Here is a 24,262-nt window from a genome sequence, read left to right as displayed (position 1 = left end):
CAGAACGATTTATTTGTGAAAAATGCGATTTTTTCGAGAGAATCGGGTTCAAAATATCAGAAAACACGAGCGAAAACACTTTTCCAAATTACGTATCTTACGAAAGATACATTCAGGTTATTTTTCTTCCTGCTGTCGCAAGAAAGAAAATCGATCAACTTAAAATCGATCGATTATTTCTTCGAAATAAGGAAAGCGTACCTGCGTGAAGATCATTGGTATACCGAGAAGGAAGGACGCCACCCAAGTTGTAATTACTATTTTGCGAGCCTGGCTTATCGTGCACGTGTACTGGGCCCGCATAGGGTGAACTATGGCGTAATATCTGAAACACGAGAGGAATTTTTGATTAGTCCGCCAATATTCGCCACCGCATGGAACGTATTAACGTGCAATGCGATCTTCACATGCTTATTAAGAGCTAGAGAAATAAAATAGAAATAAGAAATAAAATATAAATAATTCCGGGCCGAGTGAACGCGACAAGTTTCTTTCTTACTGTTTCACGTTTTCACTAACGAACGTGCTCGACATCAAAAGATCAGATGATTGAAAAACGATTGGGATAAACTGAACGAAATCGCAACCAACGTTTCGTTTTTACGGTTATGGTTATTTTTTTTTTTTTTTTTTTTTTTTTTTTTTTGGTGTTTTGATATGCGCGTTTAACTTGATTCTTTCTCTTATTTATTTCTATTTTACGGGTTATTCTCTCTGTACTGAATACCTGCGCAGTTAAGCGAAAAGAGATTGCCACTATGATCGTTCTCTCGTTCAAAGCGCAGCCACGAATACAAAGTGGGTTGATACGCGTATATTTCTAGATCCTCTATCAATCAACCGTCTACCCACGTCGCTGAATGCGACCGAATTTAAACAGTCACGCTTCTAAAATTACTTTTCCTTCTGATAATTTCATTTCTTCTTCATCAATTCTGATAATTTAATTTCTGGTGTTTTACGATATTTCGAAATAATTGTATCGGATTGAAAAAATTTTTTCTTCTTACTTTCATTGGAAAAATCCAAGATTCTTATTTATCTTCCCTTATTTATGCAATTTTACAATTTTACAATTTTTACGATTCGAAGATTAACGAAAAATTCGGAGGAATAAAAAAAGGATAAAAAAGCGGATTTAGCGAACAAGCAAATAAAGAAAAAAGTTAAAAGCAAAGAAATATTTGCAAATGATCCAATTGCACCTATCGATAACTTGGACTTAATACAACAAACAACGGCTTAAATATTATTCCATCCATATATTATTCCTATATAGTTCGGTGTAACATTATCAAAATAAATTTCGCATTTAGCTATTATAAATTCAATCGTCGACCATGATTAAATTGAAACCGCTAACAAATAAATCAGCTTTCCAATAAGTTGCTTAATCATCCTCGATGCTCCTCCTAAATATTTGTCCTCGTTACGTATGGGAATAGAATCGTGGGAAAAGATTATTTCAACGAGAGTTCGACGAGAAACGTTTTCTATCACCGAAATCCCCAGCATATCCCCAGCATATCCCCCCTTCTTCCCTTTCGACGGCTCCCTGTGTCGCTAATAAAAACATATGGACGATTTCTATCTCCTTTCCACGGGGATGGTCGCGATAAACCGTGGAAGAAAAGGGATGGATCGATTTAATATCGCGGGGGAGGAGGAGGAGGAAAGGTAGGCGACGATAAGGCGATTCAATTTCCTTTAGGACGAGATAAATTTTAAACATAGTTAGATAGGAAATTGTTGGATAACGCGTGCGCGAGGCCTATTTTTATCGGTGTTTCACGAATGGCGAACGTGATCAGCGAGCTGAAACAACAAATTCCTCCATTGTAAATTCTCAAACAAGTTTTCACAGCCCTCCCCCCCCCTTAATCCCGCCATTTTTAATCACGGAAGGACGATATATCCTCTTGGTGAGATTAATAAAAGCTTGATACATTTCGGACGATCCAATTCTGTTTACGTGCAATAGCTATCTTTATTCTCGTAAATATTTGTATTCTTCATCGTGACCTATATAAAGTAATTATATACCTTTGAGATTAATAATAAATTATACGCAAATATTTCTATCGTGTGATCAATTCCCTCGCTTCAATAACGTATTAAGCCGGATCAAGGAATTAACGAATCGATAAAATTTCAATTTTCAGAAAAAATTGAAAAAATTGTCAATGTTCGAGCTCGTTGCGACTTTGTAAATAATAAAAAAAAAGAATCGTAAAACGATAGACTAAAGCGCGACAGAAACCCTCTCCTTTTACATAGATAGAATTTTATTTTTTAGAACGTTGCTTTTTGTCGTAGTACAAAGTGAAAAAAATAAAGTTGTCTTTTTTTCTTTGAATTCAAACGATTCTATGGGGTTTAAAAATTGTTTCTCAAAGTTTTGTTTTCGATCATTTTGAAGAGACAAGTTTCTCCTTTGCAACGAAGAAATCTCTCAAGAAATCGATGTTTTTCTCGCTATTTTGTAACGAGCCAAAAAAGATAAATAAAGAATTGACGGATACAAATAATAAATCTCGTTATATCTCATCGATGGTGTGCAACGATGGAATACAAAACGCGAGATATCTCGTCCAACCCTACTCTATCTATCAATAAAACGGGAGGATAATTTCTCGCAACGAGAGAATCGAAGGGGATAAAAGGGAGGCTTCCCAATCTCGAATCGCTCCCAATCCGATCTGAAATGGAAGGGACGATTCGTGTTCTTGCGCCAACTTTCTTCGAAGGGCGTTGAAAAGAAAAAAAGCGGGCGATGAATTCCGGATGGACTTCTGTGTTTCGAACCAGAGGATTCTTCTTTAACGTGAAGTTGAATGGAAAATTCTTTCGGCTGGGATAGGAATTCGAAGATGGACTTTTATGTCGATTATATACAGGTATATAAATTGAACGCGCAAGAACAGAATAAAAATTCGTTAAAATAGTTGGCAGTCGTTTTGTTTGAATTATAAAATGAAATATAAATGTAGAGATGATCGTGAGTCGAGATAAGAATTAAGTAATTAAAGTGGATAGCAAAGTGATCAATTAATTTTTTCAGTCGGATTTTCATTCTTTTTCTTCAATCGTAAGTAACAAAGAACTTTCCACTTATGCTATTTCCTTCATAATTCAAAACACTTTGTCTAATTTTGTTCTTTTTTCTTTTTCTTTCTCCATTTCAAAATATGTTCGTTCGTTATTTACCACTTATTTATCAACACATCTTTGCGAAATTTAAAATTCGCGCGTGTCAGGTTAATTTCTAGAGAAATATTAGAATTCCGAGAAAACAGAGAGCGATTTGGTGATTAAAATTATAGTATACGCGGAAGAATTGAAGGATTCTGAAAGGAAAGAACCGTTTTCGCGGTTCATCGGGGGAAAACCTATCCGTGGGGAGCTATAAATAAAATTGAATTTCTGAGAACTCGTTTAAGCGCATCAATTAAGCGAAACTGCACGTTCTCGAGCAGTGCTGGATTCCTCGAGTTTTAATTCTTCGACGGTATATCTCCTTTAAGATTAAAGCACGTATGCAAGAATGCAAGAATTTTTTTTAAAAAAATTTGCCTCGATCCCTTTCTACGCTACGCGTAAAATACGCTCACCATAGAAAATATTACAAAAATAGAACAATAGAATTTTCTCAAATATTTCTAAATTTTTTTAAATAGTTAAAAAATGATACTCAATTTAATAAGAGAAACATTTAAAATTATCATCGCTCGTTCTTCGGGTCGATTTAATCTATTATCTTTTCAATTCGAAAAAAAAAAAAAAATATTCTACTATTCGATTATTACTCGCGATGCAGATAAATTTAAAAAAAAAAATGGCGTAGAACACGTTATAACGTGTTCACGAGGTTTACCTTTCGATCGACATTGCGGTTAACGTGACGACCGAGCAAATAGCCGAGACGCTCTGCATATAGTGCACCGACTTGCATAGAAACAGGCCCATAGTCCACGTGTACGAGAACAGCTTCGCCACCTGCAACAAATCCATTCGCGTCCTGTCAGATTGAATTGCTCCACACAACCTTTTTATTATACGCATAAAACACAGAAGTGAACGATTCGACTTCCTGGAATTGGAAAAATAGTCGGAGTCGAAGTATAAAATTTAAACTTCCTATCACGGCACGCTACACCGTAGCGGCTACATCGTAACCAAAATTTGAAAATAAATTTCTCATAAATATTTATGATCTTGCGTTACACTCGTTTCATTTCGCAATAATTTTTTCATCCGTTAACTAAAAACGAGTTTCTTTTCAAAGTTGTTTACAAATGTTTTGCAACGATTACTTCTAACTCAATTATATACGTACGTGATTTTGAAAAATCTAAAGATAAAATTTGATTAGAGAAAATAGAATATTGTGACGTATTCTAATGCGAATTTCTTTTTTTCCATAAAATTTGATTAAAGGAAAAAAAAAAAATTTTAATTAAAATTTGATTAATGAAATTAATGAAATTTGATTAGAGGAAAAGAAAAATTTAAATTAAAATTTGATATAATTAAAATTTGATATAAGGAAATCGTACACGAATATTTGCAAGACGAATATTGTCTCCGTTCAAATTTTTTTGAAAAAGTACGATATCGATCCAAGAATAAAAATCACGCGAGACAATGGGGTGTGTATTGAAACGGAAGAGAAAGAGGTGCAGGGATGCAATAAAAGAGGCCGAGGAAAACGGTCTCCGAGCTCAAGTCGCTTATTTGGGAAAACGTGTTTAATCAACCTCTTTCGCGGAGATTTCTTTCTTTCTTTCTTTTTTTTTTTTTTTTTTCGCTCAAAGAAGATGGACTTATATATTGAAGTGTGCTCTTTGTACGCGTTAATGAGCGTGGAACGCATCCAACCGGGAGAAATCTCGAACTTCCTCGACTGAAATACGTTAGAGGACGTTTCGAATCGTTTCGTGGATTTCGTGGAAGCGAACCTCTAAAATTAAATTATTTAAGCAATTATAATATTATGTTGCCAAACATAATGTATGTTTTGAAATGAGAATATTAGAGGATAATAAATGGAAATTCGTTTGGAGATGATGAGGTTTCAAATTTCTCCATGAAACTACTGATATCATCTTTTCTCAAAACGTTCTATTTGTCCTCGTTATTCGTCTATCGAGCGATTAATAAGTTGGAGTTAATTCGTGGAGAGTCGATTCCAGCAAAAACAAATACAAAAGTATACGAAAAATTATTATTTATTAAATCGTCTTGCCGCTCTATCCTTGTCTCGTTTCGTTCGAGGTAAACTTCAATTGCTCTTTTTGTTCTATGATAATATATAAACGCTCTCTGTACACTATATTTTACAATTTTCGCCTAACAACAATATAACAAATTTTTATTCTCCGGATAATGAAGAAGCATAATTATATAGCCGATAAATTATGATTTCCTATTAAATCGTTCGAGAAAAATCGTCCAACTGGGGGATCATGACGAAAGATAAAAAAAGAAAAACGCAAGAACCGGTTGATCCCATTCGCTCTAGTTAATCTTCCCCTTAATGCCAACTTGAAACACGATCCACCACCATCAACGAACCAAGATTACGAGCTGAATTAACTTTTTACAGCGATGAATTTCCGTCAGATGGACGGAAGACAGCTCGAATCGATCGTTGATCGATGGACGGTGACCTGTCAAAGAAATCTTCCTCTCGAGGAGTGAAAATTTCCCCATTGAGAAGAGAATACGCTTAAATATCTTTGGCAGAGGGAGGAAAGAGAGAGAGAGAGAATTCAATAAAAGTCGAGTATAAAATCGAGGATAAAATCGAGTCGAGTAAACATCGTGATATTTTCGGGGATGGTTGGAAACACGATTGAAATTTTCGAACACGAAATTCCTGAATTGTAGGGAAACACGAGTTCCACGAGCGATAAACAAAGAGATTTCGAGACAACATATCGATTCTCTGCGTTCAAGAGGAAAAGAATTTCACTCAAAGTTCTCTGTTACGATTATTTTACCCCTTTCGATATCCCTCTGCCAGGGATTTAATTAAATATGAAAACCTTTAAACTGTAAAGAGATAATAAAAATAACGTTCCAAAAGATTATGAAAATCTCGAAAATATATCGAGAAGAAAAATTAAACATTCGATTGCCTAATTTCCGAAATTTAATCCCGTTCCGTGGAAATAAGTTTCTCTCTCGAACAAACTTTCTAAAAGGCCGGTTCGATTATGATCAATCGTGGAGCACGATTATCTTCGATCAAAGTCACTCTTTTTTTTTTTCTTTTTTTTTTTTCCCCAAATCGAATCTAATCTCCATCCACCGCGGAATTTCATCCAATTTTCTTGGCGAGGGTAATCGCATTACAATCCAGCTGCGTTCAATTACCACAATCGAGGTAAACTTTACGCTAATTGCATTAATTTCAATTAAGAGCGATGCACGATGCAGGAATTCGTGTTTCTACGCGTTCAGCAAACGTGTGGCATGCTTCTCCCTCGAGTAAACCGAGAAAGCGATCCAAAGCGAACTCGTGGCCACGATCTATGGTTTGGCACTTACGTTCAGCGGTTTAAGCGTTTTAACTACACATTTTGCTCCCGATATTTCTTTCCCGCGTTACAGAATTCCGATTTTCTATGCTTCCATTCGCAACAGAATCACGAGAAAGTTTTCTCTTTCGATTGGAACAAGGAAAGATTTCGAAAGTGTTCTCCCCCTCTTTTAATTCTCTTAATTATAAGAAGCTTCCCGTATCTTTGATTTGATTTGTTGAAAAGAATTTCGTACAATCGTATTGTATTGGTTTTGCAGAGTAGAAAAAGATTCGATCGTTTGGTCTCTTGTTTCTTTAAACAAAGCGACTCGAAATCATCTTACATCCGTGATCCAATTTGAATAATTACGTTACCTCGTATTCAAGTATTCAAGAAAGTATCGAAGAAAGGAAGACAACATCCGAACAACAAGTTGATTCGATTCCCCGCGTGACTCGTTTCTCAATTTAATCCCTTGGAAAAGCGAAATAGTTCCAACAACACGTTTACCGATTCAATTTACCAATTTTCCCCGTTTGAACCTCTTGCACAAAGCATTAAATTTCTAATTATTCCCTTAAATAACTTTACACAAGTTTCGAGTCAAGTTTAAACCTCCACTGAATTGAAGCAAATATTTAAATTTACGATATAACGTGCTCGATTCTCGAATTTCATCTCCCTCCCTTCTCTTGGCTAAAATGGAACGGAAGGGTTCGAGGATCTACTTTCTCCTTCTAATTCTCTAAATATTTTATCAAATCGTGATACAGATAATAGGACAAATTAAATTTTATGAATGAAATTATATATTGAAAGCGCATATATCAATATGCGTGTGAAAAATACGCTTTGAATGAGAGCACCCCCTTTGATTAAAACGAATTTGCCTCGATATGATCGTACGTGAGAGAACGTACGATGAAAAAACGAGAGCAAGCAAGACGTGGAGCATCAGCTTTAACGGAATGGAAGAACGTCATTTGCGTTTCTCTGAGAAACGTTTAACATACATTTAGATATAATTCGTTATTTAACAGTGTGGATTGATATTATTTTGATGAATCGAGTTGAAAAGTTGAAAAGTCGGTACGGTTTGCAAGCGAGATAAAGTTTTCTGGAAAGATCGGCCGGCGAATTGGATTAATGGATCCAGCAAAGAGAACTTTAACTTAATAATGAAAACTTTAACACAAGTTGAAAAGTTTTCATTGTTCGCTAGAAATTCACGAATAAGCATAATTAATCTCGCGATTAACCTCCATTCCACATTGTAAATTTATCATCGATTAAAAAAATTTCGACACGAACTAATGAACATTCCTTTGACATCCAAATAAATATCAATCTATTTTTCAATCGTAAATTCTTCAAATTCTATATTCGAACAAACGAACTGCAACGACGAGTGACAAGTTTAATTTGCATTTGTAACTCGAATAACGAACCTATTTAATAACGAGTCTAATTGGAATAAGAGAGTCGTCTCGTGCGACGATCGTAGACGCTTACTTAATCAATACCGTCTGATAATTGCTTGATTATCAGTGTCCTGCGATCAAGCATTAGGAACGTTCGCTAATTTCATCGATTCAAATTTGATTTCAAAGATATGCATAACTTCGTTATCATCGTGACGGGATCTACGTAATTCAATAATATGAAATACGAACACGATTAAACACGATTACGTGCGAATGAATTAACGATTCAACGTCTTTTCAATGGAAATTGTCATAAAAGTTACCAAATCCTTGCTTCGAATAACAAGTTTAATTAGCAGAATTTTAATCAAAGAAATATGAACGAAAGATGAATGAGAAAATTATCGTTTACAAAAAAAAAAAATTAATTTTTAAAAATTATTTAGAACGATTAATTTCAATTAATATTCAATTTAATTCAATAAAATTTAATCTTTTAATTTTAATTGATCGTAAATCATTGATATTTATTTTTTTAATAAGAAATATTTTTTCTATAATTATTATTTATAGAATTAGATACATAAATTTAAATGAATTAATAATAAACCGATTTTTATATTTAATAATTTTATTTTTAATTTCAATATATACATATATTTAAGAATATTTCAAGAATATATATTATCAATTATTTTAGAACGAGATGGATCAAGATTAATTTCTTATTGTTCAATAATTTATTGTATAAAAATAAAATCTTTTTGATTCGAGTTTATTAATAACAATATGCCACGTAACACGTTTTGGAAGATGAAATTTAATTTTCTATAATGATTTTTTTATTTAAAAGAAAAACGATTTGCCTCTTATCGTTTCGTACAAAATTCATTTTGGAAATTATATTCGTTTCTCTGAATTTTCATAATCACTCCAACAGTATACCATTCTAGGAATTCCATCCAGAAACAATTACGTTTCGCGAATAAGAAAAAGCGTCGTGTTCGGCGTTTGTTATTTCGCGCTATTCGCATCGCGTCGCGTATTAACCTCGGTTGTATTAAACGCGGTTGGTTTCGAATATAGCGGAGAAGTCCTTAGAGATCGATATACACGCGATAAACTATTATACGTTTTTGATCGTGTAAACTGGAGAACGAACGAATCGTTGTTGTTGCAATTCTCTTCACAGGCAAAGAACGACACGTCGGTGTAAATGGTTTCTAGAACGAGGAAGCAACGTGTACTATATGGGCGCGCAGGTGAATAAATAAACGTAACGGGCAACTATCGATCAGTGCAATCTTGCAAACCTGTTACCTGTGCTGAAACTCGAGATTCCAGTCGTGAAATGAAAATTGCGCTCGGTCGCCGTTTTTTTTTTTTTTTTTCTTTTGCCCAATGATTTATCGACGCGTTATTGAAAACTCGTGAATTGAAAATAAAATATAAACGCAAAGAGCTTCGAAAGCCTTGATTTCGAGCTTATTATCTCGAGCTTATTTCATCGTGCGAAAAAAAAAAATATCTGCAATATAAAATAGAATATTTTAAAATTGAGCAAGAATTTATAACAAACGTAACGTTGTTACAACAGGCATATTGTTCTCAATTATGAAGGAATTAATCGGAACGAAAAGCGTAATGAGACAATTAGAGAACAGGCGCGCCATTACCATTACTATCGGTCTATTAAAACGGACACGTCATTCGATTGGATTGATCGTAAAATGCAAATATTGTTATCGTTATAATCACATTACATCGATTAGATTGCATTAATTAATTATTTATAACATTTTCCTCCCCTTGAATTATTTGTCGAATAACAAATGTGCACTAATGCAATGCTAATGTAGTCGTCGATTAGATAAAACTCCAACAAAAGAATAAAGATATTATACGCCATACGATGCAGTTCGAGGAAAGGGGATGACACATTTGACAATCGAAGTTCGTCGAGTATAAAACTTTTTTTAAAACTAACTCGACCGAGTTACGTGAACGTCATACACCACATGACAAAGTAGCAAGAAGTGGCTAAAACCAGATCCCTGTAAACAAGTCTTGAAGTAATAACAATTTTTCTTCGACTCGGTGTTACCGGATTTTTCTTTCCTCAAATATCTTGCTTATAAACTTCCTACCGAGAATCCAATCGTGTCAACTACAAATTGTTATAGGATTATGTTATAGAAGAAAGTTGTAAAGAAATTGTTGGTTCACGTATCGATTACAATATACCTTAGATAGAGTACGATTCGGATGATTGTGATGAAATTTCTTTTATCCTTTCGAATCAATGTTTCAAATGATCGAAAAATTTCTAATGTCCGCGTAGTACACTTCGTTTCATTCAGAACACAATCCTCTATTTTCCTTAACTATCGTATTATCGCGCTTTCTCTTTCGATTCCTCCTGTTTTATCCCGTTCTACGATCTCCGAACCATCTTGCCCTCCATAACCCTCTAAACCATTTCACTTCTTCTATCCCCCTTAATCTTAATCTTCCCAAAAGCTTGGAACGAAGCAGAATCTTTTTTCTTTCAGCTTAGTTCAGCTAATCATTATCATCGCAATTGCAACAAATCTACAAAAAAAAAAGAGAAGTAAAAATTATTATTAGATAAAAATGAATAATTGTTGATGATGAAAGTAGATCCAAAAATCTTAATTTAAAACTTCTAAATTAGATTATCAACGAGTCTCGAATCTTTAAAGATAAATCGCAAAAATATTGAAGAAGAAGAAGAAGAAGAAGAAGAAGAAAATGACATATTCTTGCTACCTTATTCTTTCTTTCTTCCTTGGGATGATGATTTTAAAGTTTCGATAAACAGAGTGATAATGAAAATACCTGTATTTCGTGAAATAAAATGTAATCAATGCAGTGTTTAATTTGTTGGAAATTTAATAATTTTATTTTATTTCTCCAGTAATTCAAAACTTCTAAATTAGATTATCAACGAGAATCTCGAATCTTTAAAGATAAATCGCAAAATATTGAAGAAGAAGAAGAAGAAGAAGAAGGAAAAAATGACAATATCGTCCCAAATTTTTCACATTCACACGAGAACACCGAGCTTCCCCATTCGAGAAAATTCGGTACGATAAAAATCACGAGAGCAATTCGATTTAACGAAGTGACGAATTTCTTGCGGAGAACGAGAGTTCACCGGCCATTTTCCAAATTGCGAATCGTCCAGGTTTGTCGCCTGTGAAATCGTCATTTCCTCTTAGAAACTTCGCCCTGGAATCGCAAATACGAATTTTTATATCTCGGGCGAGATTGCCTGAGGAGTTTTTCGAATACATTTTTTTTATCTTGTAGAGATATCTTCTGCTGCTGCGAATTGTACTCGAGATCCAACTTCAAATTCCTTTTTTTTTCATCTTTCTTGAAATATATCAAATTACGTATATTCTTGCTACCTTGGTCTTTCTTTCTTCCTTGAGACGATGATTTTGAATTTCGACTTAAACAGAGTGATAATGAAAATACCTGTATTTCGTGAAATAAAATGTAATCAATGCAGTGTTTAATTTGTTGGAAATTTAATAATTTCATTTTATTTTTCCGGTAAAAGAGAACTTGATTTTGTATGAAATATGCGTTAAAAAATATAACTTAATACATGATTCCAACGAAAAACCAAATAAAAGAAATAATTATGTAATTAAAATTAAATGCTTTAAAATTATGCTCGAATATTATTTGATAAATGTGCATTTATTGAAAAAGATATTTACCAGCCTGATCCTGTCTTGTCATAGAAATTTATCAAAGAAAAATCCACTATTATTTTATCCTTTTTTATCATTGATTCCATTTCATTCAATATTCAATTAAAATATTGAAATGTAGAATTTTCGTTTAATGATCATTAACGATTATAGAAGATGATTAAATCAATATAAAACGAAATTTTAAATTTGTACCCAAAATTTATTAAAAATAAACGTCATTTTCCTTTAATCGATATAAAAATCCATGTTTAAATATCATAAAATTTAATCTTAATAAATCTTTCGTTTCAGAAGTTTAATATATATCATGACGATAAATTTGAAAGTTGCTAAGATCCTATTTGCATTTGGTAAATAGCAAATTAACCTTTACTTTAACGAATGAATGTCGTACTCCTGGAGGAAATCCTTAAATATTCGTACAATACAGTTCATAATAATACGATTTTCCAACATTATCTAATCTTTTCTGTAATATCGAACTTTTGTTTAAAATAAATCAATTTTCTTTAAAATTTTTTATATTAGAAAATAAATTACCGTTGATTGACAAATTACCACTCGAAAAATTAAAATCCACGATTTTTAATAACAACCATTAATAACGCCACAAGTTTTCTCGTTAATTATTTTTCGTATTATAAATTGCACTGGATAAATTAATATTTCGATAAAAATTTTCTTTCACAAATACAAAAGTAATATGATGATTGAGTATAAATTATAATCCGCCCGTCTTTGATGAAAATGAAAATAAATTTTGATCCCGTGACTGTCATTCACCACGTGTCTATAATATCTAATCATTTCGAAACTTTGTTTCATTGTTCAAAATATTTATCATCCTGGCACAATATATGTACACGCGCATATTCGAGGAAACTTGGTAAAGCCATTGCAACAATGGGATTACAAGCAGAACTCGGTCAAGGCGTAAAATATGAAAGTGTGGATCTACGAACATTGATCGTAGAATGTATCTCCATTTAATTACATCTCCCACGTGTCAAAGGCACGAGTACACAATAATTTATGGAAATTTATATTTAAAACAAAAAAATATAACAAGATAAATATCGAGTTCAATATTTTTCAAATATCGATATTTACTTGAAAATTCGATTCAACTGAACTGTGAAACGTCATTTTATTATTTCGAAAATTTACACTTCGCGATAAGGACAAATTATACATTTCATTTAAAAAAAAAAAAAAAAAAGTGAGAGAGTTTATCTCGAATGAAAATAAAATGCAAAGCATAACGAGCAATTTCGAGCTTCGAGAAACAAGAATATGAAATATTATATCAGACGATTTTTATAACCTGTACACGTCCCTTTCGCTTATATAGTGTCCTAACTACTGTTCGCGTGTACCAGCTGATATTTTCGCATCAGCAACTTTATAGATCAATTCCGTTCGACCTACCCCCAACTGTCATTCTCAGCTTTCCAACGTATAAGCACCTCAGAATCCGGGAATATCCAAGGAATTCGAAGGATGCTTGGAAGGATTTCTTTCGTGGACGTTTTATTGGACGTACTTTACGTTCCATTTTCAATTGTGCACATTTTTCGAATTCACTTTTTCCACCGATTCTCCTTGTTGATCCTCCCTGCACTCACCACCGTTACAATCGCGCTTAAAAAATCCCTAATCTGCCACTCTATTCCCCGTTCTTCCACCTTCTTACGTTTCTCAACATTGCAACTCCTGTTTTAATATCCCTTTCCCCCTTATTTTTATTATAATTGTCCTTTATACCGCTTTTCACCGTTAACGGAATTATATTTTTACGTTCTTTTAATACGACGTTTCTTCCCTTTATTCGATACTTTCCTTTAACGATCTCGCCGTTGTCTGTTCATCGTTCGAAACCATTCGAAACGTAATGTAAAATTAAAATATTCATGAATATTTATACGATGGTTGAGTTCGTTGAACGAAAATCACGAAGCGTATTGTTCTCCACGCTATATCCATGCTAATGTTCCAGGTGTTGGGTCCGTTAATCGACAACATTGTTATTCGATATATAATTCCAACTTACGAAACTGCTATGCATCGTTTTACGGGAAAACTCGTCAATGAAAACGGATGATAGGTGAACTCTGTTATAAATCAAAATAGTACATTATTCACTGACATTTATATCGAACGAGATATAACGGCGTGTGTGACCGCATGTCGATCACAAAAGTGAAAAATTCCCCTGAAAACTGACGCTCTGTGTACCTGACATCTTTTCTGAAACGTGAAAAAAATATCCGATATACACCATGATCTATTAAAAAAAGACAGAGGAAAAACCAATTCTTCTCCAAATTACAATTTAACAAAATTTTCTTGTGGATTCGTATGCTGTTAAAGCTGTTAAAGAATGTCCAAGAGAGAGAGAGGAAGAAAATAATTCGATATTTCTTCAAATAACTATTTTAAATTTTATTTTTATCTAAAAATTTTTTAGCATATAAAATATAAAATATTTTAGCATATATTTTTTTAGCATATATGTGTGCTTTTCAAGATTGGTTTTAAATGTATAAGTAAGAGATTGATCTGCATATAAAAGAACAAGTCTTGTTCTAACTAAAAGAAGCTTCAAGAGCATCTCGTTCAGATCGAAAAAGTATGCGCATCACGGATGCACTTGTGCACGTGCTTCTATTCGCTAGATTTTACAAAGACTATAAGATTCAAAGCTATAATGTGATAAGATTGTGCGGAGAAGATGTAGAAAATGCTGGAATTTATCGATTAAATTTTCGGATAAATTTGATCAGGCAACTTGTTAAGTGTACGTGCTTCTTTACACGTATCTACATCTCAACTTTCGTTCGGTATTTCACGATGACTCTTTTGAAGTGTCTGGCTCAAGGAATAAATTGAATAAATTGCGTGTCAGAAGCTTGATAAATTGAAAGCATGAAACTTGTAAAAAAAAAAAAAATCTCTCTCTAAAATTTCGTAATTCTAAATTACAATTATGATTTGAGATGGCAAAAATTGCAAGTTCTAAAATTTATTAGAAACGATAATTTTTAACTCGCATCGTGCAGAAGAAAAAAATACGAGGAGAAAAGAATGTAATATTCGTTTCAAACTAGGCAGAGTGTGTCGTTTTCTTAAGAGAAAAATGAAAACTGATTTATGAAAAATGAGACGACTTATTATTAGATATATCTGGGAATATTGCGCGTGTGTCGACAAAGGAATTTCAATAGCTCTATATAACAACGAGAACGACACAACGCTCTCGATGACTTTTTCTTTTTATTTTACCCGCCACGAAACTTTTTCTCGCAGGAATATTCTCGAAGGAGAAGAAAAATCGTTTACAGCGATATAAATTTTTTCGACCGATAAAAAAAGAGCACGACAAGAGAAATTTTTCCAATCTTTCGCCTGTTGGCAACAAATCTTCCAAGATTGAATCGATATTTTTCTCTTATAATCGCAACATCCGTTTTGCGACACATTGCGCATTAATCTATTGCGCGTCAACGTGCAATCCGATTTAAAAAAAGAGAAACGTATTCAAACGAAAAGCAACATTATCGTTCGAATAAAAATACAGGAAACATCCCGGAGATAAATCTTTGTGCAATAATCATTTATCGTGACCAGTAATCCGATTTAATCGCTGAGATCTTTTTTAAAAAAAAAAAAGAAGAAAAAAAAAAAAAAAGAAAGAAAGAACAACTGCAACTGCGCGAATAAATATTCATTAGAGCAAATTCGTTTCGACGCTAATATATAATTTCAAGTTTTAAGGAATAAAGAATAGATCGTTCAAGATTCTCGCCGCGTAATAAAAATTCCGTGGATCGATTCCATAAACTTTCATTTCCCCGGTCAATCGCGGCGTTATTTTCGATCCAGCGTGGCAAAATTATTTTTTCCCATCGTTATCTACCGGGAACTGTAATAAAAAGAAGAATCGGTGGAGAAGCTGTTGGCCTAACAAAATATTATAAGCTAATGTCGATCCACTTTCTGGAATCGATTGGTCGCAGCTCGAGCGCAAAAGAGAGTGGAATATCTCTCATCGACGTCGTCCTCGAGGGTTTTCTAGCCTCTCTATTCTATGCATCCCTGTTACACTTTCGACAATCGGGTTCCTTGTTGCTAAATATTTGAGGAGCATCGATAAGTTGAAAGTTAGCTGAAATTCTAATCTCTCTCTCTCTCTCTCTTTCTATTCTTGGTATGCAGTTTCGACAACTGTCCGTCACTCGATAGACCACGTCGTTTATTCTTAGCTGTTACACTTTCGACGACTGTCCATCACTTTTCGAATATCAGATAGCTCAAGAGATCAATATCTTTAAAATCTAGCGACGATCTAACGGGTAAAAATAAAAATATTCTTCTTCGTTCCAATTTCGTTCTCGTTTAAACGTGTCGATCCAATTTGAAGAAACGGGGGGGGGGGGAGAGAGAATCCGTAGGCTGTTGCAAATTTTCGAAAGGGCGGTAATCAGATTAACGAAATCCAATCCAAGCAAACGGCCACCGTGAAATTTTGTTTGTCCATCGGCCTCCCATCGGCCGATCTCTCTCCAGAGAGTCCACTATTTTCCCCTCGACAGAATGGACGAATCATCACGAAATACCACGTGGACTTTTCGCGAAAGATCCCACAGGATTTCGGGAACTTCGTGTCTCGAGAACTTACAATGTTAAAAAGGTGGGTGGCGAGTTCCACACCGACTCAATATTGAATTCAAGACTTTTCCAATTTGATGTTAAAACTTGAAAATTGTTTACAAAATTGACGTTTCGTAAGGGGGTGAAAATAACTTTGAAAAATAACTAACTTGTGGTCGACGCGGAGGAGATGAAAAATCACCTTTATCACCTCGAGGTTTGCTCAAGATTCGACTCTGCCAAGGGACGGATCTCGCTACAAATTTAAAATTAAAATCAGAAATTTAAAAAGGGAGCGATATTGAATTCAGAGAAAAGTAATTCTTCCCCCTTTACACGGATCGTCCGTTTTAATATTATTTTCGTGTCGCCTATTTGGTGTCTCGTATAATATCGGCCATTGTTATCATTTTATTGCCAACGATCGTCACCGCCTCGTCCCTTCCCGGAGGGGAGAATATCCCGAAGGGTAGCCATTTCCTTCACAATCAAACTTTATACCCTAAGCTCGGAATTCAAAATTGGTATCGAGGCGAAGGAAGGCAGGTCTTGGTGAGAATCTCGAAAATCCCTCGAGCGTTAAGGATCAAAACCAAGGCTTGTCTTTTAAACTAAACTCTCGCAAAGGATAATAAAAATAATTTGCTTGAGGAAAAGAAATATAGCAAAGTTATTTCGATTCTGAAAATTCATATATATACACTCACAATGTTTCGATTAAACGATTTCACAAATGTTCTCGATTGAATTTTTCCAAGAATCTAATAGAGCAGCAATGAAAATTGTAATATTCTTCCTGCTTTTTCGTATCCACCTATAAGAATCATCAGCTAGCCTCCTATCCTTTCGTTGCATTAGCGTCTTGCTTCCCCTTGGGACTGAGATTGCCAGCTTTCTTCGTAACGTTGTAAGAATATCACGTGGAAGGATATTATTGCATCGTCGTTCTGAAATTCGAGCTTCGGGTAAAAGATCAACCAAATTGTGAAACAGCGTAGAAAATATCGATAACGAGATATAAAATGGAGAAAATATTTCTCTCTTAAGGGTGAATCTATCTTTCCCTTAATGGTACTTTGAAAAGTATAATAACGATATACTTCTCCATTTTCTTTGACGCAATTTTTCTATCCCAGAAATGCCCATGCCTGCTTTAGAATTCTTTCCTCGTACGAAAATATATCGAAGTCGATCGAGAGGAAGAAGAAAAAATATCGAAGAAAATTTCGTTTCATTGTTACCTTAATGATAATATATTATAATATATATGTACACAAAAGACACGCGTGAGATGCATCGCGACGAATTACAGGACAATCGATCCACGATGAAGCTGAAATACATTCTTGACACGCGTACTCGAGTTTGTTAGCGTGATATTGTCGAAACGACGTTCGAGATACGCGGCAAACTCTTTGTGTTCGTCCACCTTAAAGGAGAACTCTTAATTTGGAAAAAAAATTTGTTTAGTTCAATCAAATAATGTATCTTTTCACATTCGTATTCGATACAATATCAATTGCAAATCATGTCCATCCCGCCATATTGAATATTAAATAAATATTCTTGGAACCGTGTCGCGAGTTATAATCCTAGTTTCATTCCAACTTGTACACACGGCATATTTTTATTCGAATTTCCATGTCATACATTTATAATATAAGCGATATACAGAGATGTAAATGAAATTCGAATCTTCGTATCGGAATTATTGAGCTTGGCAGGTGTGTATGGAATTTTTCTTAGAAATCGATTGCGGTTTTCGATGCAGTTTTACATCCAAGGGATTATTTTTTACCAGAGAAGAAAATTACGCGTTGCCTGTCGTTCAAACGGAGAAATAGGATGGACGTGTTAACACGTGCACATGAAATGTCATAACCAAGGTATTAAGTCGTAAGCTAGAGTGCACACGTGGCTTAAATGAGTTGGAATTCGACGTACGTGTCAGTATTTACTCGAGTTTTCGATATACGTAACGTTACACGTATCTAATTAATTAATTAAAAACGAATCCTCACGATCAAACGAAACGACAGATTTCCTCGTTTAACAAGAAATTGACAAACGATTTTATGCAAAAATACGAAGAATTGTTTAGGATTTGAACGAGATGTTTCTAAGCTTTGAATGTACTGGAAAATGAAATATATTTCATAAGAAATTGACAAACGATTTTATGCAAAAATACGAAGAATTGTTTAAGATGCTTCTAAGTTTTGAATGCATTGGAAAATGAAATATATTTCATTTAATAAGAAATTGACAAACGATTTTATGCAAAAATACGAAGAATTGTTTAAGATGCTTCTAAGCTTTGAATGGAAAATGAAATATATTTCGCCATAATTCTTCTCGAAGGATAATTTCAGTTGGCTAAGAATCGTCAAGGGACGAATATAATATTCAAATTTAAAACGACACAGTGGGATAGATTTGATATCATACATAAAGATCGTTTGAAAATTTCTATCATTTGCGCAATAATAAAAAAGCTCGGCTCCCTTATCTTTCCCCGTGTTTCAGAAATCATGTTTCCTACAACACGCTCGAAACATGTAAATTTTTATCGTGTGACAAATTTTACGACCGCATTATATCATTTCTAATGACTGGTGCATTATATAATTGGTGATATTAAACGATAGGCCGCTCGTAAAATTCCACGTCAATACGCAATTTTGTAACCGCAAGTAGAAGAAACGTGACCACGAGACCACGTGATCGGGGAAATTACATATACGATAAGATCTCTTTAATAAATCGTGGAAGCGACTCGTCGAGAACGAGAGGAGAAATTTCTGGCGAGTATGCACGACGCGCATAGTGGTATAACTCGATAGCGGGTCAGACAAAAAGTATTCTCTCGCGTGACAGAGAAGAAATCGCGAGATTTCGCTCCCTCTGACGGTTAATTTTCAATTCATAAGATTTCACGATAAACTAGGCATCTTGATATCCCACTTTTTAACGAATCTTATAACGATATCTCTCCTTCTCACCACTGTTAAACCATTTATTTCCAGGGAAACCTTCTTTTCTAAGAGTTGCAGTTGTTACAGTCGAAATTAGATTTATATTTTTTCCCTATTTATTACGTTCTAACACATTTATCGCGTTCGTTGGTAAAAGAAAAATCCATTTTGAGAAGAATAAAGTCTTGCCAAGTTGCATTTGATCGTTCAACGTAAGAATAAGAAGAATTATGATTCGAAAGAAATCCGATAATTACGAAGGAACAATTTTCCTTCTTCTCTGGCGAGAAAATAAATCTTAAACATTCGATTAAGAAATATATATATATAAACTTCGGATTAAACGGTAAGTGAAAAAAAGAGATTTAATTTCGATCGAACGAGAGGATATAATTCGAAACGTGCGAAAAACTTTTTATAAACGAGGGATTTAATAATAGGTGGAAAACTCGTAGCGAAAAGTGGCAAGTTGGACGAGAGTAAAGAGGACAAACCACGGGGTGATTCTCATCGTGAATCGTTATAATGATCGAGCAGAAAGTAGGGCGAACATCCGTATTCTACCTCCGCTTGCAAATAATGAATCCATGGAAGTGGCAAGTTCAGAGGCGGTTCGCTCTTCGTCATCGATTTCCCTAGGAACGATTCATTGGTTAAGTTGCCGCGTGTTTTCGGGTGACGAGCAGCGGATAGAAAGTGGTTGGAAAATGAGAATGGAGAGGCAGGAAGGAAATGAGAATGCCTCTTTGAAGAAGTGTGTGGCCATTTATTTCGACGCGAAAGACAGCCATTTACACTCGAAAAATTCACTCGAAAATGTTCACCTAGATATCTCTGTCGAGCCACCATTTTCTTCGCGCAAGAAAATTTTTTAATCTACAATGTTCACTCGTGGGCAAACATGACGAGTTCCAATTAAAAAAAGAGAATTGGTGAATTAATTATAATATATTGTTTATTATTTATTCTGAATAAATGTTTGGATAATTATCGCAAAACTGATTTCTTCGTTAACTGATGCGCGTTAAAAATAATTCCTCTTGAAATTCGTAAATGCGTAAACGTTTCGTTGAAGATTTCATTTTCATTTTTCACGTGTATCAAGTATTAATTATTGCGCATTTAATAATATCGGGTACAGATTAAAAATTTGATATGGAAGAGTGATTTAATGATTTTCGGATGAATCTCTATTATATCCACCTCTTGTTTTTCCTTATTTCAAACGATCTTTAAATCCCTTCTTCTAAATTTCTCGAAAAGAATCTGAGATCCTAAAAGAGTAATTCTACTTTGGAAATTGCTGATAATAATATGCCAAACGCCATGTTTCCTTTTTTTGAAGAATTATTTTCAAAATAAAAACTACTTTGAATTTATGATGACAAACGTGGAGGCCAAACGTCGAACACAAGTGTCCCAAGCGTCGAAAATAAACGATGTTCAACCGATAAAGGAATGTAGGTTACAGAATATACATACATGTGTGTGTGTCTACGACTCGTTTAGAGCGTCAAATAAACGATAGAATTTCCAACTACATTCGCTACTTCCGCCACTATCGATCGAGTTTATTGCCTTTTTATCTAGTGTCAATACAGCGATTGCCCTTCATTTCCACATCACCTTTAACGCCACTCCTTTTTCCTAACCTCCGACTGGCTCGTTTTACCATTTCGAGCGATAAAAATTTCAAGAGGAGGGAGGGGAAAAAAAAAAAAGAAAAAAACATAGTCTTATATTCGATTTCAAAACAAGAAGATTCCTCGTCTCGATCTTTATTTTATTTTCAGTGTTCAAGAGAAAAATTTAAAGAAATAATTCTTTCTTGACAGATTTATCGATAAAAAAATAGTTTCTATTCTTTTTTTTTTTTTTTTTTTTTTAATTAAAAGCCTATCTGACATTTATATTTTTTTTTTTTTTTTTTTTTTTTTTTTTTTTTTTTTTTTTAAGTTAAAAAATATATTTACGTCGAAACATTTTCGTTGCTTGTATCAACAAGATGACGATAGCCGATAGCCGCAAAAATAACGACTTTATTTTCGACAGGACGTAACAAGGTAACTTCATCGCGACGGAACAAAAAGTTTCCGTCAGAGACACGTTCCTCGAGAAAGCTTGTCACGATGCCAACAACGACTGCCAACAGGGCGAACCGAAAACTTTGTTCGCGCGATTTTTTAGATTTTTAATTCGATCAAGGGAAACGATTTTGGCAAAAAAAGGTCCGATGATGCTACTAAAATCGTTAAATTACGCAATCGACTCGACTCGACCCAAGGAGAAAAGAGCATCTCGACCAACTCTCGCTCAACTTTTCGCGTGAACTTGAAAACTTCCCCAATAATTGCTCGAAATGGAAGATTTTCGATCAATTTCTCGATCGTTTTCTCGAGAATTTACGGCGATGGAATTCTCTGTGAGAGAAGAAAAAAGCGCAAATTCGAATCGATGGATGGACGAAATTATTTCTAGAAACAATCGTTTACAATCTTATCGAAGATTTTTCAAGAAACTTTTATCCCCATTGTCCACAATTGGAAGGAAGAAAAAAACATTTCTCTAATGCACGTACCGAGTTCTTCCTACCAACTTGAGGAAACGCGAACTTTTAAATCTCGGTGTAAATCAGGAAAGGGAAATGTTTCAAGTTCGTGGAACGTGAATACAATACGGTTACTTTGACTGAGAATCGGACAGAAAGGATAATAAAGATCTACGCGACATTCTTGTGTGATACAATTTGACACGAAGAACAAAATTAAAAATTGTAAAATTAAGAGAACCGATTCCACGATTAAGAAACGTAGGCGTGCGAGTAGTAAAGATCGGTGTACGATCAGCCATTCATTCGATTAACAGAATGAGACCATTTATTAAGTACGTGTGCAGAAATTGCAATTTGCCATATCGATTATAAAAATATATATTTTTTTATTGTATTTAGTTTCTTAAAATTCTTAACCCATATTAATATTTAAGAAATTAAATACAATAAAAATATATATTTTTTTATTGTATTTAATTTCTTAAAATTCTTGACCCATATTAATATTTAAAAAACTAAATATATCTAACAAAGTGACACGATAATACGATAAAATTAGTTTCAGTTTACCAAAAAAAAAAAAAAAAAAATTGTAAAAATTATACACACTGGATGTATAGACGAAACAAGCGACATATAATTTCGCGATGAATTAACGGATTACAGTGTGCTAACAAATTGGCTGACATCACTAGAAGCACGGATACCTGTTGCTCCTAGTAAAGTCAGATCGCCGTTAAACTAGACGAAACGTCGATAAAGCTTTTACCATAAAAATGATATCAAAAGGTGCCGAAAGCTTCGCCAGTCTTCACTATATCTTCAACGCGAATAGCTTCTCACGATAATGATCCACTACTACGTCGAAAAATGGACGAACGAACGATATTCGTAATAAATTGGATGGTGAAAAAGAAAAAAAAAAAAAAAAGAAAGAAATCTCGTTTCAAAAAAAAAAAAATACTTTCGTCACGACGTTCTTAAAATTATCATCTTCGTCACCAGGCACAAATAGATAAATCCGAAAATCGGACGAAAGAAAATTTCGTTTCGAGGAACGACATTTTCCTCGAAGATGTTCGATGCATAGTATATTATTCGATATAATTTTCGAGTGACGCGAGTGGGTGGCAGAGACGTGGCCGACTTCTTCAGAAGCATTATTCAATTAGACGACGCGTTCACGCGTGACATCACCTACGCGAGACAATTTTCGAAGCGGAAGGAATCTGGTTCCTGGTGGAATTTTGCGAGACGCAATTTTCCATTAATCCCGAGCAGAAACTCTTAAGTAATATCCTGGCCAACCAAGTTCAATAATTCGTGCAAATTGCAAGCATTGTTTTGCATCGTTGCCCTTCTTTGATTAAACGTAATGGCATCGATTTGAGTAATATCGTCCACCCTTCACCCGAGCATTTGTAATTTGTTGCCAGTTAATTCAATTTATCCGAATAGAATTCTTTGTTAGGGTTATCACGGCCGAAAGGATATTGTAAGCAATCCGATTCTATTGAGAAAGATTGCAGCCAATTTTCTACGACCGAGCAGAAACCACCGCTCTGGATGCGTAATAATATCCACTGAAAACTGGCGTGGTGTGCTCGAAACGGGGTTACAGCCAGTTCCATGGATAGACTAAATTTACGTTTCAAATGAACCCAGCCGGATGTGACTCGCGCCTAACACTGCTCTCGTAACAAGCTTCGAGGGACTTCCGCAGAGATGAAGTTTCAACTTGGCATTCGAAATCGAAGAAGATGAGAATGGTGAAAATATTTCTATTCTGGAGAAGTGAAATTCGATAGTCTCATAAATGGTGGCTATAAATTTCCATATTTCTTCCATTATGAAACAGTTTACAGTGATAAATATATATACGTCGATTCGTATCGAAACTCTCGACAGCGTGGAAATAAATCGATTGGAAATGAATCCTCGGTTTCGAATCTCGACCTAATTTAACTTAAAACACTTGTTAATTTCATAGTCGAGAGATTTCCTGGAAAGATGAAGTTTGTATTCTAACTTGTTCTAACTCGAAGTTAAAGAAAAATAAGAATGATAAAATATTTCTATAAGTGAATTCAATAATTTCAAATAATAAATCTGGATATTTCTTCTATTATTACGATATTTTCAGTATTAAATATACGTGGATTCGGATCAAAACTTTTGACAGGAAAATCGATTGGAAATAAATCTTCTTATGGCTTTGAATCTCGCCATAATTCAATCATAATTTAATCTAAAACATTAGCAATAAACTTTATGAATTGATGAATTTATCAAGAAAGATGAAATTTCAACTTGCAACCGAAGAAAGAAGAATATCAGAATGGTAAAAATATAAATTTTTATTGGACGAACTCCAAGCACGATTATA

At 34.2% G+C, this 24,262-nt stretch overlaps 1 protein-coding gene across 8 annotated transcripts in view; it reads right to left on the bottom strand.

Moving 5' to 3' along the window:
• Nucleotides 1–24,262, bottom strand: part of LOC122711195 (QRFP-like peptide receptor) — a 49,622-nt gene that overhangs the window by 9,939 nt on the left and 15,421 nt on the right. For all 8 annotated transcript variants that reach the window (XR_006346058.1, XR_006346057.1, XM_043929728.1 and 5 more), the window contains exons 4-5: nt 3,875–3,996; nt 202–325 (exon numbers count right to left, since the gene is read on the bottom strand). Coding sequence is in view for 6 of the 8 variants with exons in the window: in XM_043929728.1 (XP_043785663.1) it covers nt 202–325; nt 3,875–3,996 (246 nt within the window). In the remaining 2 variants the exon portion in view is untranslated. The remainder of the gene's footprint in view (nt 1–201; nt 326–3,874; nt 3,997–24,262) is intronic.

This window comes from Apis laboriosa, unplaced genomic scaffold (assembly GCF_014066325.1).
Source record: "Apis laboriosa isolate Shangri-la unplaced genomic scaffold, ASM1406632v1 scaffold16_cov148, whole genome shotgun sequence".
Lineage (NCBI taxonomy): Eukaryota > Metazoa > Arthropoda > Insecta > Hymenoptera > Apidae > Apis > Apis laboriosa.
Note: the sequence above shows the minus strand (reverse complement) of the source record. Positions and strands in the feature narration are given on the sequence as shown.